At 52.1% G+C, this 15,869-nt stretch overlaps 1 protein-coding gene across 1 annotated transcript in view; it reads right to left on the reverse strand.

The window, feature by feature from the left end:
* Positions 1–15,354, reverse strand: part of PDE1C (phosphodiesterase 1C) — a gene marked incomplete at both ends in the record, with an annotated part of 336,640 nt that extends 321,286 nt beyond the window's left edge. The window contains one exon of the mRNA XM_081102034.1: positions 15,045–15,354. Coding sequence (XP_080958160.1) covers positions 15,045–15,354 — 310 coding nt within the window. The remainder of the gene's footprint in view (positions 1–15,044) is intronic.
* Positions 15,355–15,869: the final 515 nt, after the last annotated feature.

Here is a 15,869-nt window from a genome sequence, read left to right on the forward strand (position 1 = left end):
CTGCCTTCTTGGCAACCTTGTAGTTTCTCCCGCAAAGCCTGCTTTGTAATAAAGTGGCTCTGTTCCTTTCCCACAGCCTCATTTCTCATTAATCCATTTAAAACCTGTTTCAAGGACATAGTGCATTTTTATATTTAGATTTTATTCGTCTGGCGTAGGCCAGCCTTTTCACCTTTGTTGGCAGCTCTGTGATAACATTTGAGTGTTCTCGTTTCTTGTTCACACAGCATCATTTGCCATGTTTGGAAAAGTTAGCTATTATTCAGCTACACGCTGAATTCGTTGTATTGTTTGAAAAAGCACTGAGAAAAAATGTAACTGCTACACACCTGAATGGAACAGAAATTTAGATGTTACAGTCGCGCAAAATTGTTTTTTTTTTTGAGAGCTCATCACGTTTTTTGTTTTTGTTTAATATACTTTATTGATTTTTTACAGAGAGGAAGGGAGAGAGTCAGTCAGAAACATCAATGAGAGAGATAGAAACATCACTGATGTGACAGAAACATCGATCAGCTGCCTCCTGCACATCTCCTACTGGGGGTGTGCCCACAACTCAGGTACATGCCCTTGACCGGAATCGAACCCGGGACCCTTCAGTCCACAGGCCAACGCTCTATCCACTGAGCCAAACCGGTTTCGGCTCATCACGTCTTAATGGTTTATGAGGCCGGCCTTTCTGGCCCCAGCTGCTCTCTGCTCACTCTTCCGTCTCACCCTCCTCACTCACCCTACCCTGACCCCGCACCAGCCCTTGAACAGGCCATGGCCTGCAGGCTTCTGCACTGGCTGGGACCCTTCCCTTGTGGGTCTTTCCCAGATATCTCTTTCCTACCTCAAACCTTACCCCTTCGGTGAGTTCTCCCCTGACCACCTATATGTTATGAAACAGCTCAAGTGCCCCGGATCCCCCAGCCCTGATGGTTTTTCCCATAACATTTCTCACTTCTGCCAGGCCAGTGTTGCTCAGTGGTTGAGCATTGATGTATGAACCAGGAAGTCACGGTTTGATTCCTGATCAGGCACATGCCTGGGCTGCGGGCTCGATCCCCATGGGGGTGTGCAGGAAGCAGCCGATCAATGATTCTATCACATCAGTGATGTTTCTATCTCTCTCTCTCTCCCTTACTCTCTGAAATCAATAAAAATAATATTTTTAATTTTTTCTCACTTCTATCACACCACACCATTTTCCTTACTTGTTACATGTCATCTCATCCCACCCCTCCTGGGACAGAAGCTCCACAGGGATTTCTGTCTGCTTCGTCCTTTTTAGGCATCTGGGGGCTGAGGGCAGCGCCTGGCACATAACAGGTGTTCCATAAATATTTTCAAATTAGCATAAAGGTATAACTAACATGAAAATGTCCTGAGTCATCTCTTCATCGGTGATATTATGAGGATTGCAGTTATCGTCCATTTGCAGTGTTAGCGAAACTGAGGTTGATGTTAATCATGAGCCCTGAGTGGTGCTTAGATTCTGACACAAATAATAACTAGAGCGCCAGACTCAACCCATTCCCCCTCTAGCATGACCTTGAGGTCAGACCTTTGGGGAAACCCCTCATCCAGGGCCCGAGGGTCCCCGATCCCTGGAATGTCCATGTGACATCCCCTTTCATGTGCAGGGTGGAGCTGTCAGCTAGGTCTCCCCCCACCCCTGAGCCTCTCCTTGAGTCTCCCCCAGATGCACACGCTGCATGTCTGCAATGAAGGGGGGCAGGGAGGGGCTACAGAGCCCCTGTTAATCGGAAAATCCATGTTCCTTTTCTGTGCGCCTATAATACAGTCAGAGGACTCTGTCCCTTGATGCCCCAAACCCAGTAAAAGAGAGGTGACTATCACCATGGCCCTGATGTCCTTCCTGGGGAAAGTAATAGGGAGAATCGGGTGCCACTAAAAGAAGGAACCATTACAAATGGATAAATTAGACTGTACTAAAATTAAAAACGTTTGCTCTTTAAAAGACACCACAAAGGAACTGAAAAGACAAGTCCCAGCAAAGGAGGAAATATTTGCAGACCATGTAAGTGAAATGACTTGTACCCAGAACATATTTTTAAGTCTTACAACTCAATAATGAGACAGACGGCCCAACTTACACACAAGTGGGCCCACGAGTTAAATAGCTACTTCACCAAAGAAGACGCAAGGATAGCAAATAAGCCCGTGAAAAGACGTTGAGGACCACCGGCCATTAGGAAAATGCAGATGAAGGCATAATGAGACGCCCCACGCCCCAGCAGAAAGGCTGTCATCAAAAAGGCAGGTGTCGGGGAGGATGGGAGGAAGCACTGCTGGTGGAAATGTGAAACGGCACCGCCACTCCAGAAACAACCTGACAAAACAAGCTTCGTCACACGCAGGTGAGCCCACGCAGCCTGCCCACCGCTGTATTAAAGAGCAGCGAGTGACCCAAAGCTGCCTGTGGCAGCTTCACCGTAAGACACACAAGGATTCTAAAGGCCCTTCCCCACACACCCAAACCTGGGAGTGACAGCTCCTTGAAGACGCTATTCTAGCCTATGACCACCAGGGGGCGTCGTGCTGCAAAAGAACAGGTCCGGGAACTGTCTCCAGAAGGGGATCACTTCAAGCCATTCTCAAGTGCCAAGGACTCTCCCAGTCCCCCCGCAGAGGGAGCCCCCACCGTGACCTGTGGCCTCCCGGGAGTTCTCTAGCTACGGCAGAAAGGTCACAGACAACCAAATGCAATTCCTTTCACTTCATTCTATTGAGCCACGGTGCTCTGGGCTCTGGGCCGTGGCTTGGGGACAGTGAGTAGGCCGAGGCGGGTCCTGCTCTTAAGAGACTCAGGCCAGGGGGGCAGACCATGGCCCAGGACACTCCCTATAATAATACAGAAATGTTCTCTTGTCATCCCTCTCCCACTAGACCTGAAATTCCATGAGGGCAGGAAATGTTTTTGCCTTTCTATCTTCAATGCCTGTAACAATGCCTAGCACATAGTAAGTGCTCAGTTAACATGCACTGAATGAATGAATGAATGAATCTCCCCCCAGAGCTTGCACTCTTAACCACTGTGTTATACTACCTCCCTGTGAATGGCTATTATATTTAAATGTAAACTGTATAAATCTTAGGAACTGTTTTATTTTTTTCCATATTACTGTGTTCTGCACTGCTCCATTCAGCTCTCTCCTCGCTGCCCCCAGCATCACTGAGTCATTCCCATTGCGGCCTTGGCTCTTGCAGTCCCCTCCACCTGGAATGCCTTCCTTCCTCCCAAGCAACCGTCAAACTGTCCTTCAACCCCCCCACCCCCCAGCCCACACACATCCCTCCCTCCTCCAAATTCCGAGAGGCGTGGTTTGGCCTTTAATTGTTTTAAATAAAGTGGAGTTCCCTCTCTGGCAGGCTCCAGGGCGGGGAAGGTGTGGACAAGGGCACTGCCTTCCCTGACTCCATTTATCCTCACTCTCCAGGTGGCCTTGCCCTCCAACGCTACCGATGCCCAGTTACACCTCCAGTTCCAATCGCTCCCCTGAACAGCTTCCTGGTAACCCCAACTGGACAGACGTCTTGAGGCACCTCAGCCTTAACGCATCCAAAGCAGAAGTGTTTTCCCCTCAATACCTTCTCCTCCCCACCACCCAGGCTTCTTCAGATCCAGGGGGACAGGCAACTTCACCTTCTAGTCACTCAGACCAGAGGCTGGAGTCATCCTTGTTTCCGCCCTCTCATCCTTACTCCCAACCACCCCCCTTCAAACCCCCGCAGAGCATGCTCGCTCCTTCCCGCCCACCTGGCACAGCCCCCACTCTCTGACCCCGAGGTGACACTGCTTCAAAGGTGGGCCCACCGCCTCTTCCCTCTCTTCCCCCTCCTCTCCCTCCTCCTCTTCCTCTTCCTCCTTCCCTACCTTCTCCTCTTCCCCTCCCCCTCTTCCTCCTCCTCACTGCCACCAGGCAGACCCTGCCCAGTCTGCTTGCTCCTCTTGAATCTCCAAGACAATAGGGGGTAGAAAATTCTGAGTGTTACAGTCACACACACACACACACACACACACACACACACACTCACACTCACTCACAGAAAACCACCAGGCGAGGTGAGGCCTCAGCCAGCAGATGTCTCTGTTCACAATGAACAGACAGCTGCACGGGCACCTCAGGACTATCGACATCGACAATAATAACCATCAGAGTCTCGTCTCTGACACTAACTGCCCGAATTTGAACAGATGATCACAGCTCCACTGGCGTGGCTACACTGGCCTGAGAGTGAAAGACATGCTCAGAAGTGAGAAACAGCGAGAAGCCATGAATCCAGGGAGACAAGCAAGTAGTAAAACCGGCTCTCTCTGGAGGCATCTGTCGGTCCGGGCGGTTGAGAGACTGGTTTTAATGAGCCACGGGAGCATGGGGGGTGGGGGAGGGGGCAGGAAATAAAGCTGGAAGCAGAACAGGTGAGGAGCTGTGCCAGCGATCTCACCAAAGCTAGAACCTCGAAAACCGCACCATCCTCAATAGTATGACCTAGATTTAAAAACAAAACACAAAAACCTTCCCCACAATATGGGCCAACAGCAGAGACCTGGAGTGCACTGGCCTGGACTCTGGGGAGAGTATGCAGTTGGGGGGATGGGAGGGGACAGGGGGTAGTGGGGGAACCTCCCTAGAGAATTCTTCATCGCAAGGCTTTACGCACACAACCAGAGCTGGAATCACCGATACCTGTGGGGAGAGAAACCCCCAAGTCAAACTTTTAGCTTAAAGTGGTCCCAGGTTGACCAGTAAGTTCCAGGCAGAATGAACAAAAGGAAGACCAAATGCGTTGTGCTCAAACTGCAAAACATGACACAGACAGACTATAAGCAAGCCCACGACATGAGCAGCCAGGCAGACACCCACTAACCTGAGAGCGGACTCCTCTCAGAACAATGGCAGTTGGAAATGATGGAACTGCATGGAACCCGTGAATTTCTGGCCCATCCAGACCCACGGGTGATGCTCTACGCACCTCCCCTTTCACGTGGCGTCGAGTTCCCCTGGCGAAGAACAGGACACACCCCACAGAGCCTTCTCTCCCTCTTGCCCTGTGGCAGTCGCTTCCTTTTCCCAATAGGATTCCCTTCTGCACAAAAGCAAACCTCAGGAATATCGGTGGTGAGTCCCAGTGTGGCGCCCCCGCTGCAGCGTAAAGGCCAATGAATCCTCCCGTCGCTCTGGGTGAGGGTGGGAATGCGTTCTAGGCCCGTGGTGCTGGCACCACTGTTTACCAGCTTCGGGATGTAGTGTCAGCACCTCCTCGCTGAGCCCTCGTGGTTTTAAAAATGATTTGCACTAGAAGAGCTCTGAGGTCCTTACAGACTGCAACCTTCCTTTGCACTGCGGCCCACGCCCTCAGCGGGCCTGTGGCTCTCACTGGACGCTTTGCCCACGGAATATAACAGCACAGAACATCGCCACGTCCTTGGAGGCTACCACTTTCTCTCTGATACGCGACGGACGCTTCCAGCATCGTTGGAGGGAAAGAGAATTGCACCACCCAGCGTGTGACAGAGCCGAGAACGTGACGGCCACACGCAACCAGCTTATCAATCACACACCCGATCACGGTGACGTGTGCCCTGTGACGGTGCAGAAGGCTCCGTGTTCATGTTCACGACAGAAAATAAAACACGGTTCCTGTGGGCATCATCCAGGAAGCAGCCTGTCAGGGGCAGCGCAGGGTGGGGCCCTTCAGTCATCACTCTGGAGCAAGGAGTCAACCGGAAAAGCAAAGCCCCAGGCAAGGCTGTTTTTAAAAATCGGGGCCTATGAACACAGCGAGTGAGGGTAGCTATGATGAGCCAAGAACAGAATGTGCTAAGTTGCAACAACCCAGGAAATTAGAGATGCAGTTGTCTTATCCAAGGGTCAAGATGTGAGGTAGGAGAGAAGAAAGGTACAGGGGGGAGAGAAGAGGCGTGAGCCCGTGAGCCCTGAGTCAGCCTTCAGTCAAGTCCTGCCCAGACGTGCCCCGGGCAGCCCTGACCCAGCTGGGAGGTCATCTGCGCTCAGGTCCCCGCTCTGAGCCACCGGGAGAATCGCATCTTCCTCACGCACCTCTGAGGGCGAAGTGTGATCATGTTGGAAGAACCCCGACCAGGAACTGCTGCTTCTGTCCCGCACCCCAACCCTTTTCCCCGGGTGGGAGCAAGGAGGTGAACAAACAGGACAGCCAGGCGGAAGCACATGAAGCCGGAGCCCGGAATGGCTTTCCCTGGTCGGAGCTGCTAGAAAGAAAGAAGGAGCCCACCCCTGAGAAGCCCCGCTTCCTTTTTTCTCTCCTTCATCTCAGTACCAATGGGGGGGGGGGCACAGCCCCCTGCGGGCTCTCAGAGGGGCTTTCTGGGAGCTGGGCCCTGGCTCCTGGCTCCTAGTGGGAAGTCCTGCCACATCGTTCCCTTTGGAACTCATATTTTTACTTGGTTTAAGGGGGAAAGTTAACCTCCAAGGCTATAACCTAAAAGGACATTCGACCTTATTTCATTGTAAATTGTTGCCGGTTCCCTAGGAGGGATCAGCAGCTCCTGTTCAGTCCTTGTTGCCTGAACGATTCCAAGAAACAAGCTGGCCCCGCCAGCAGCCTGACACACCAGCACCTTCAGGAAGCACAGAACTGGCCTTCGGGTCATTTAAGCCATGACCTGAGGCCACGGGAATGTGGAGCCTCTTCAGATCCCATGCCAAGTGTTTTGCCTGCATTTCCGCCAACGCTCAAATCGTATACATTGTCTTATTGTTGGATGAGTGATGAACGCCCACCCCACTTACCATCCATTTACCACACCTTATGGGCTATCTTCCCAATGCCGCACGCCCTTCAACATTTATGGGAGGTGGATGCCTGTTATGCTGCACTTACAAAGGATCAGAGAACAAAAGCGCAGGTGACTAACGGCTCAGAAGTGATGTCTGATAGAGCTGTCACCGTACAAGGCTGTTTGTGGAAAAAAATAATTGTAGAGACCTAAGTATGTACGTACGACTAAAGCTTCAGGGCTGTCCGACCCTCCGCGGGCCCGGGGGCTTGGTGATTAAGGTGCATGCACAGAGGTCATGGGAAACCAGGCAAGTCCCTCTGGTTACGTTTCTGCCAACAGTAAGGAATCAGCTGGAGAGCACATCCGAGTGGAACCTGCGGGAAGAGCTGAGAGAAGCAGCGGGAGGCGACCGGGATGGCCAGCTCCCTGGAGACTGTGTGCTCAGCACCAGAGCTGAGGCTCCGGCAGGTGCCCCCCTAAAGGAGGCAGAAGTGGGGGCTGCCTCGGGCAGTGCGCTGAGCAAACGCACTGGGCAGGCAGGCACCAGCTTCTCCAGGAGAACTGCACGCCAGCAGACTGCGGGAGAGGATGGCTTCACCTGGACCTGGGCCTGCGCTCGAATTCTGGTTTTCTCCACTTGCTGCCATGTGACCCTGAGCACAAACTTTTTGCACTAATAGCAGCTCCCGTTTAATAGCCATTTTCTAGGTGTGGGCAGTCCGCTAAGCACTTTGATACACATTATCTATTTATTGTTCTGTCGGTCATGCCATGAAGGTTGCGTTATCCCATTTAATAATTCGCGGAAAACAAGACACTAAAAGGCTATGAGATTTGCCTAAAGCAAAAGCCATGTCTGTCCGAGTCCAAATTCCTGACTCCTGACCGCCACTCTCCACGGCCCTCACACTCACCTCCCTGAGCCTCCGTCGTTTTATCTGTGAAGTGGAGAGGCACAGAACTGCTGGAACGTAGCACAGCACCTGCGCTCATTTCAGCAGTTGTTGGTGAACCCCAGGTGAGTCCCCAAAAAGGTGCCAAAGGAGGTGAATCATGTTGGGCCCCGTCTGACAGAAGAAGGTGCTGAGAGAAAGGGGCTGCAGGGAGCCCCAGGAGGGCCCGGAGGCGTGGGTCTGTGCCCTGCCCCATCGAGGTGGCATTGGGGTGGGGTGTCAGGGCTGCCAGGCAGCCCCACCTGAAATGAAGGGGAGAGCCTGTGGTCACCCCAGCTCCCTGCCTCCCAGCTTTAGTATCGTCAGTTACTTCTACACTGATTCTGTGCTCTGCAGGCAAATTTCTGAAAGCCTTTCCATCCTCTCTGGAGGGAAGAATTCACTGATCATTAACGTTCTATAACAGGACCACTAAATTAGTCATTGACATTTTTAACTCCAAGACGTAGGAGAGAGAGCCCACGCCTCAGGCCAGGCCACGCTCCCCGGACAGCCTCCTGACATCACGCACTCCCTCCCACCTCTCCCCAGCCTCGGAGCGCTCCCCACTCTTCTAACCTCCCGTTGCCCTTCCCCAGTTCTACGTCTGCAGCACTCAGCTCCCACTCGCCTCTCCTGAAATGATCAGCCTGCACTCTGCAGTGGGAGCCACAGGGTACACGCTAAGCCAGCGGTTCTCAACCTGTGGGTCGCGACCCCTCTGGGGGTCGAATGACCCTTTCACAGGGGTCACCTCAGACCATCGGAAAACACATATATAATTACATATTGTTTTTGTGATTAATCACTATGCTTTAATTATGTTCAATTTGTAACAATGAAATTGGGGGTCACCACGATATGAGGAACTGTATTAAAGGGTCGCGGCATGAGGAAGGTTGAGAACCACTGCTCTAAGGCGTGGAGGCACCCAGAGGAAGGAGCCAGATCATAAACGCAAACAAGCACAAAGGTCACGCATCACTCTGACCCCGAGAGGCCACCTGAGGTGCGGAGACATGAAGGTTACGGCAGTCACAGCTCATCCTCCCTAAATCTGTGCAGATACTGGCTCGGTTCGCCCCTCTCTGTTTGCTGTTGATTTATTTGCAATCAACATGAAACTGCTCCCGGATTCAATCTGATTCCGCTCAATAAACACTTCTTACACCCAGGCATCGTGGCAGGGAGCTCCCTAAATCACACTTTATGCTGACGATTCCACAATGCACGCAGTAACTACAAAGATGACAGCTGCCCTTTTGTCCATTTCTTCTCTTATTTTAATTTTAAGGATAGTGAGGTTAAGGAAAGACAAAATTATAATATAATTCAACACTTACCCGTGTCACCTCCCCACCACAAAACGGGTCACCATTGCATCAAACCCTCCGTTGAGTGCATCCACTTCAGCCCGATCACCGAGCCGGCGCCTGGGCTGGAGCAAACTGCTGGGCTGACCCTGGCTCCCCTGTTGGGGAGGTGGACCTGAGACCGCGGCCAAGTTCTCTGGACTCTCTGTGCCTCCCTTTGCTCGTGGGTGAAATGGGAATTACATGGTGGTCCCTGCCTCATAGGGCTGTTCTTAAGGCTAAAGGAGTATGTTAATACACCCCTAATGCCTTGGCAGGGCCAGACGAATCAGCACGTTCCCTAGCCCTGATTTAGATGCACACCTGGCCCCGTGCACTAAATCAGAATCATCACCTGTGAGGTTCCACCTACTTTTCAAAGTGTCCATCACATTCCATGTAAACTAACCAACCCCATGACGTAGACAGAACAGGCATCATCATCTTCATTTCACCAAAAAGGAACTGATGCCCAGAGACCAAGAGAAGCCAAAATGCAAACTGGAGGCAGGACCAGAAGCAGCACCCGTCTCACACCCTGGCCTCCCCTGGGTCTCACCCCCTGGCCTCCCTGGGTCTCACCCCCTGACCTCTCCTACACCATCAGGCTCCTCTCATAGAAATACACAGACTTATTCCACCACACTTTCTCAGCTAACATGAGCCAGGGCCAGACACTGTGATTTAAAAAAGGAAGAAAAGAGCCCAGCCAGCATGGCTCACGGGTAGAGCATCAACCTACAAACTGGGAGGTCATGGTTCAATGCCCAAGTTGCGGGCTCAATCCCCAGTGTGGGGCATGCAGGAGGTAGCCGGTCAATGATTCTCTCTCATCACTGATGTTTCTATCTCTCTCTCCCTCTCCCTTCCTCTCTGAAATCAATAAAAGTGTTTTTAATAAATGAAGAAAAGATAGCTCTTCCCAGGGGCTCCTAGGTTGGCAGGGGAACAGGAGTAAAACTCCCCAATGCAATCCGCTCATGTGCAAACTGTGGAGGGGACAGGAGGAGAACGCCCAGTGTGTCCAGGTGCCATGGGTGACCTCTGTTTCTAGTCCGTGAGGGAGGAAAGGGGCTCATCCAACCTGGCTGCAGACTTCCTCTCGCTCAGCAAAACGCATGGATGTTTACAATCAAACCTGTCCCCAGTGCAAAAGTGGGATCCAGAAAACTCAACCACACGAAACGCTGACGTTGCATTCCCGCAAGGTCAATGGAAAGCAACGTTCTCCAGTGGGGTGTGCAGTTACTGTACAGTGTGCGTGCGTGTGAGACTGGGGTGCTCCTGGGACAGGGAGCCACCCTGCACGCCGTGGGTATAACCTGAGTGGGAAGAGGGAGGCAAAAGGCAGACTCGCACGGGGCTCAGACTCTGCGCCTGACCGGCTACTGCAGTCAGGGCTGTGGCCTCCGCCCCCTGGAGCACAGTGTCCGGGTAGAAGGCAGGACGGTCCACAAGTTCTCAGAGGAGTCCCTTCCTCGCCCACACACTCCCCACCCTGAGTGACCGGGACTTAAAGTCTAGCTGGGCAGAGGGAGGGAGACTTTGTCAGTTATGTTGTGTCCAAATGGCATCACCCAGGGCACCGTTGTTGCTGGATTTCGTGTGGAAAGATAAGCTCCAGCGTCTTGCCCGGAGGAACTAGAGAACTCGGTAATGAGAGGCGTCCTGAGGGGAGGGGAGGGGACACAGGCAGGAACGAGGAACAGCCGGCAACAAGAGGCAGCCACGGAGGACGGCAAGGAAAGAGCAGAGGAGGCTACCGCACGACTGTGCCTTGTGTGCTGTGCGGAGCTCAGTGGGCTGAGGACAGGAGGGAAGAAAGGGACAGCCTGGGAGTGGGACCTTCGGGGCGGCCCCGAGGAATGCGCACAGCCCGCGAACTTGTAAACCGCTCCCGCGTCAGCACGCACACTTGACTGCCCTCCTTTCCCGTGGATTAGACGCGGACTCCACACAGGGGAGGAGGAATGAATCTGAATGGCTGAAACCCAAGCCTCAGTCAGTACTCACCTTGCAAAATGTCCACGGACAGCGCTACTCAGAGATTCCAAAAGTGCTGCAATACAAACAACTTCGACACATGGGCTCTGGAAAACTGTCAGCTGACCCCACATGGTGCTAGTGAAGACAATGGTACGCGTGATAAAACTGCATGCCAAAAAGGTTAAATAAAATTATTTTATAAAATATAAGAGTGGAGCCATGGCTGTTTGGTTTGGTTAGAGTGTCAGCCCGAAGACCAAAGGGTCTCAGGTTTGATTCTCCAGTTAAGGGCACATACCTCGTTTGCAGGTTCCCAGCCCCCAGGGGGGTGCATACAGGAGGCAACCAATGCATGTCTCTCTCTCTCTCTCTCTCACTCTCTCTCTCTCTAAATGGAAAAAATACCCTCAGGTGAGAATTTAAAAAAAAAAAGAGTGGGAAAAAGTAATATTCTAAATGAATATATTTATCCTAAGAAATCAGAAACACCAATCAGAAAGGATATATGCACCCCTATGTTCATAGCAGCACAATTTACAATAGCTAAGACTTGGAAATAGCCTAAGTGCCCATCAGCAGATGAGTGGATTAAAAAACTGTGGTACATCTACACAATGGAATACTACGCTGCTGTAAAAAAAGAAGGAACTCTTATCATTCACAACAGCATGGATGGACCTGGAGAGCATTATGCTAAGCGAAATAAGCCAGTTGGAGAAAGATAAATATCACATGATCTCACTCATATGTGGAATATAATGATCAACATAAACTGATGAACAAATATAGAGCCAGAGGAAAAAAATATTTTAGAATATAATAGAAGTAATCCTGTTATTTACAGATTTTTAAATATTCCCTGCAGCTTTTGTGATATACTATGTTAGTACAGTTTTGTTAATATTATTATATTTAAAATCCTTTTTTCTTAAAATATTAATGTTTATTGCATGCAAAGTAAATAAATGTATTTTATGCAACTTAAGATTTTTAAATAGGTGTAATAAAAATAACAAAACAAGGATTAAAAGCACGCGTGTGGGGTTTTTTCTAGTCCCTTCAAAGGTTGTATGTTCAAGGAGGCCATTAAAAAACAGTTATTTTTTAGGAATCTTCTCAAAGGGGACAATAGGACTTGCATCTCTGTTGTCATTCGCTTACAGGACAGCTTGGGAAGCCGCGTGGGGTGCAGGCAGAGGCCTGGGCCCTCCTCATGGGCAGGCTTACCCTCCCCGTTCCCCTACCGGATGGAGCAGATTCCCAGGACTGAAGACAGCAAAGCAAAAGGCTGGAGGCTGGAGAGGGGCCTGCGCGGAGCACAGGTGGCCTTTCCTTCTCCCTGGGGAAGGGCCTGGAAAAAGTGACAGAATGGAAAAGCAGAAGCTCTGGCGGCGGGCAAGGCCGCTGGTGGGTGGAAATCCCTGCACAGCAGTCTTGCCCTGCGATGGGCAGGGGCGGGTTCTTGTGTGAGCTGTGTTGGGAGTGACCCAGGAGCGGCTGAGAGGCCACTGCTCCCCTGTGTGAGTCTCCAGAGGCCCAAGAGCAGCCACAGCCGGCACTTGCCTTGAACACCCACCTCGGGTCCTGCTCTCCCCGCCCGGGCTCAGGAGGAGGACAGTATGTTTAAATGCTGCTGCCCCTCGGGGACAGACTGACCTGGCCTGAAAGGCCCAAAGGACCACAGCTCTGAGCCTCTGGTCAACCACAAGCACCACCAGGAGCAGAGCCCTCCAGCCTGACCCTCCTCAGGGCTTCATGTCCCTGCCCTGGGGTTGAGTGGAGGCTGCCTTTGGAAGCAATGACGCCAGTACCTGCCAGGGAAGAGAATCCAAGGGGAGGACTTCGGACATCTCAGCCTTCAGAGGACACTGAGACCGGCTTGCCTCCCTGGGGGAAGGCAGTGGGGTGGGGGGCCAGTTCCTGGAGGTAACGCCAAATCTACAGGGGTCCTGCCCTTGCTTGTCACATCTCTGTTCTCATCAGTAGGCCTGTCACTCGCTGAGTTTGCAGAAGGCTGCTCGTGTCTGTTTAAATTAACTCGGAGCAGGGAGCTGCTGTGGCCGCTGAGGATTAAGACCCTGGAGGTGTCACTACTTCCCCCATCCACCCTCTGATCTTTAAAATAATGAGAGTTTTATTTTCATGTTGATGAGTCCTTTCAATTCAGCCAAAATTTTCCAAAGAATTTAATCTCAAATGAAAAGCATCACTGGTAAAGAATCATAACTATCCTGACAGTTTAGAAATTGTCAAAAGAGTGGCCCTCCAGGGCCGGGCAGGTGAAGGAGGGAGAGGAGTAAGTGAAAGCTGGCTGAACCCCAAGTCTCTCTCCACCACAGCATCTGTCAAGGCCCTGAATCAGGAACTCAATCGCGGCTAACACAGTACATCTAAGAATAACGTCCCTTGCAGGTGGGCTCTATGCGGTGGCCAGTGGGTATCTAAGTGTGGCCCATCCCTGGGCCAGCAGCAGCATCTGAGAACATGTCAGAAACACAAATTCTCAGGTTGCTTGCCAAACTGACCATTAATAACCAGAAGACATGACCTATGAATGGAAAAAACTAACATTTTACCATGATAGATCCCCCATAGCAAGGACAATGTGCATGTATCTTTTAACTTTTGTTTTAAAAGATTGTTTGAATGAAACAAGAATAAAAACTAATAAACACAATATTTTTTAAAAGAAAATTCTAAGGGTATAAAGACACATGTATCCTTACCTCTCATGAGTCAAAGTGTACGTAAGCCAACCCACAAACCTCGTCTTTTTCTCTTTAGGGGAACCAACTTTGCCCACTAAACCTACTGAATCCTTCCTGAAAACTCAGTAATAGACAACAGCAGTGCATTGCAACCTTGCATGGGATGAAGCAGGGGTTCATGTATGAGACCAAAAGGCTAGTGTGAGTTGTTTTTTTTTAATTATATGTACCAATGAAGGATGTTTTCTCCCACTTACACAAAACAGGACCTGCCCTACGAAACGGAGCCTTTGCATAATTCAATGGAAAATGAAGTTTCACTGTTCCCTCCAGTGTCAGCTGAAGAGGTTCAGAGACCTGGTTCTGGCATCACCTTAAATATTAGCCTAACACTTTACAGTGTCCAAGTACTTCTGCATACACTGCGTGTGGTCAGCCTTCCCAGCTACCTAGCGAGGTACTGCCTTCATCCCTGCGTCAAAGGAGCTAAAACTGAAGCGCTAGGAGGGTATCCTGCCCAAGACCAGAATGAGCGCAGCAGATGGAGTCCTGGACCCACTCTGACTCCACAGCTGTGTCTGCAGTGTTCCTGTTACCCATCCTAAACATGTCTCCTCCAGCCACACACACACCCGTTCCCTCAGAAGAGACTAGTCCAAATATCGACTTCCTTCTCTGCACGTGGCACTAAGTCTTGGACAAGCAGGAATCTCCAGCCCCTTTCCCAGGCCCCTGAGAGGAGACAGGGAAGGGCACCCCTTTACTCCTGTCTTTCCCAGACAACAAGGAAGGCTTCTCCCTGTGGTGCCGACGCCGGAAGAAAGCTGGGGAGAGGGATCCTTAGGGTGCCTTTTCTGCTGCTGTTTAAGTCCCTGTGAAAGATCGTCCTTATGAAATACCCGTTGTTGAACCCAAAATGAGGTTTTATAAAATATATTTTATTGACTTTATTTTAGAGAGTGGGATAGAAACATCAATCAGAGAGCAATATCATCGATGGCTGCCTCCTGCACGCCCCCCACAGGGGATTAAGCCCAAACCCGGGCATGTGCCCTGACCGGAATCGAACCGGTGGCCCCTTGGTTCATGGCTCGCTGAGCTACAGCGGCCGGACCAGAAATGAGTTTTCACTGGTCCAAGAAGTTATGGCCAGATCCCGCTGGGAGACAGAGCCTTCATTTCTCCCAAGGTAAGAAGCGCCCCCCCCCCCCAACCTCCGACCTCCAGCTCTCCAGACAGCAACCCCCCCCCCCCCCCCCCCCCCCGCGATCCTTATGCTGGTGAGGGCCCTTACCAGCAGCGCAGGGGCTTCCCGGCAAGTCGGGCTGGGACGCGCTCGCCGCAGGTTTCAGCACCGGGGACAGCTCCGGACTCGCTAACTTGGCGCGCTGTTCTGGACTCCGCGCTGCCGGCAGAGCCTCCCAGGCTGCAGGGTGGGCGGCCGTCTCGCTCCGCCCGGGTCCAAGCCTCCGGGTCTTCGGGAGCGCGAAGGGGTCTCTGCGAGCTGCGGGAACCGCCGGCGGCGCCTCGGGCTGTGGTGGCGACGAGCCCAGCTGCACCACAGCGCTGCGGGACCGCGCCAGCGCGGAGGAGACGGAGCCCATCTCAGCGGGCCGGTGGGCCCAGGTGCGCCGCCAGGGCTCCCCGCGGGACCCACACCCGGCGCCTGCCAAAGGCTTACTCCCTCCTCGCACCAAAGCGCCCCCCGAGCCTCAGCTCCGCCTCTGACCCTCGCTGGCTGCAGTTACTCCTTGGTCCCTCCTTGGCAAAGGAGGAGGAGGCTGCAGGGAGGGCTGCGCGCCCACCCCAGGCGAACCGAGGATAACCCAAGCGGTGTCCACGCCTGACAGTCAGGAATGGGGTGGGTGGGGGCACTTGGAGGGATCTGTATGCACAGGTTGTCCGGGGATTTTACTAGGGGGTTGGGGGTTGGGGGGGAGGAAGGGGTGTGGCATTCAGTGAGGGATACATTTTTCTCTTCTTTCTCCACTTGATTCACCTGGGGCCCAAACCATCATGTCCTTCCTGCTCCTCCCCACGCGGCTGGCCTCCGTACCCGGGAGACTGGAGAGTTTAGCAAGCCAGGAGGAGGAGCCTACCTGTGTTTCCTTCTCAGTTG

This window comes from Myotis nattereri (genome assembly GCF_964212035.1).
Source record: "Myotis nattereri genome assembly, chromosome: 11".
Classification (NCBI taxonomy): Eukaryota; Metazoa; Chordata; class Mammalia; order Chiroptera; family Vespertilionidae; genus Myotis; species Myotis nattereri.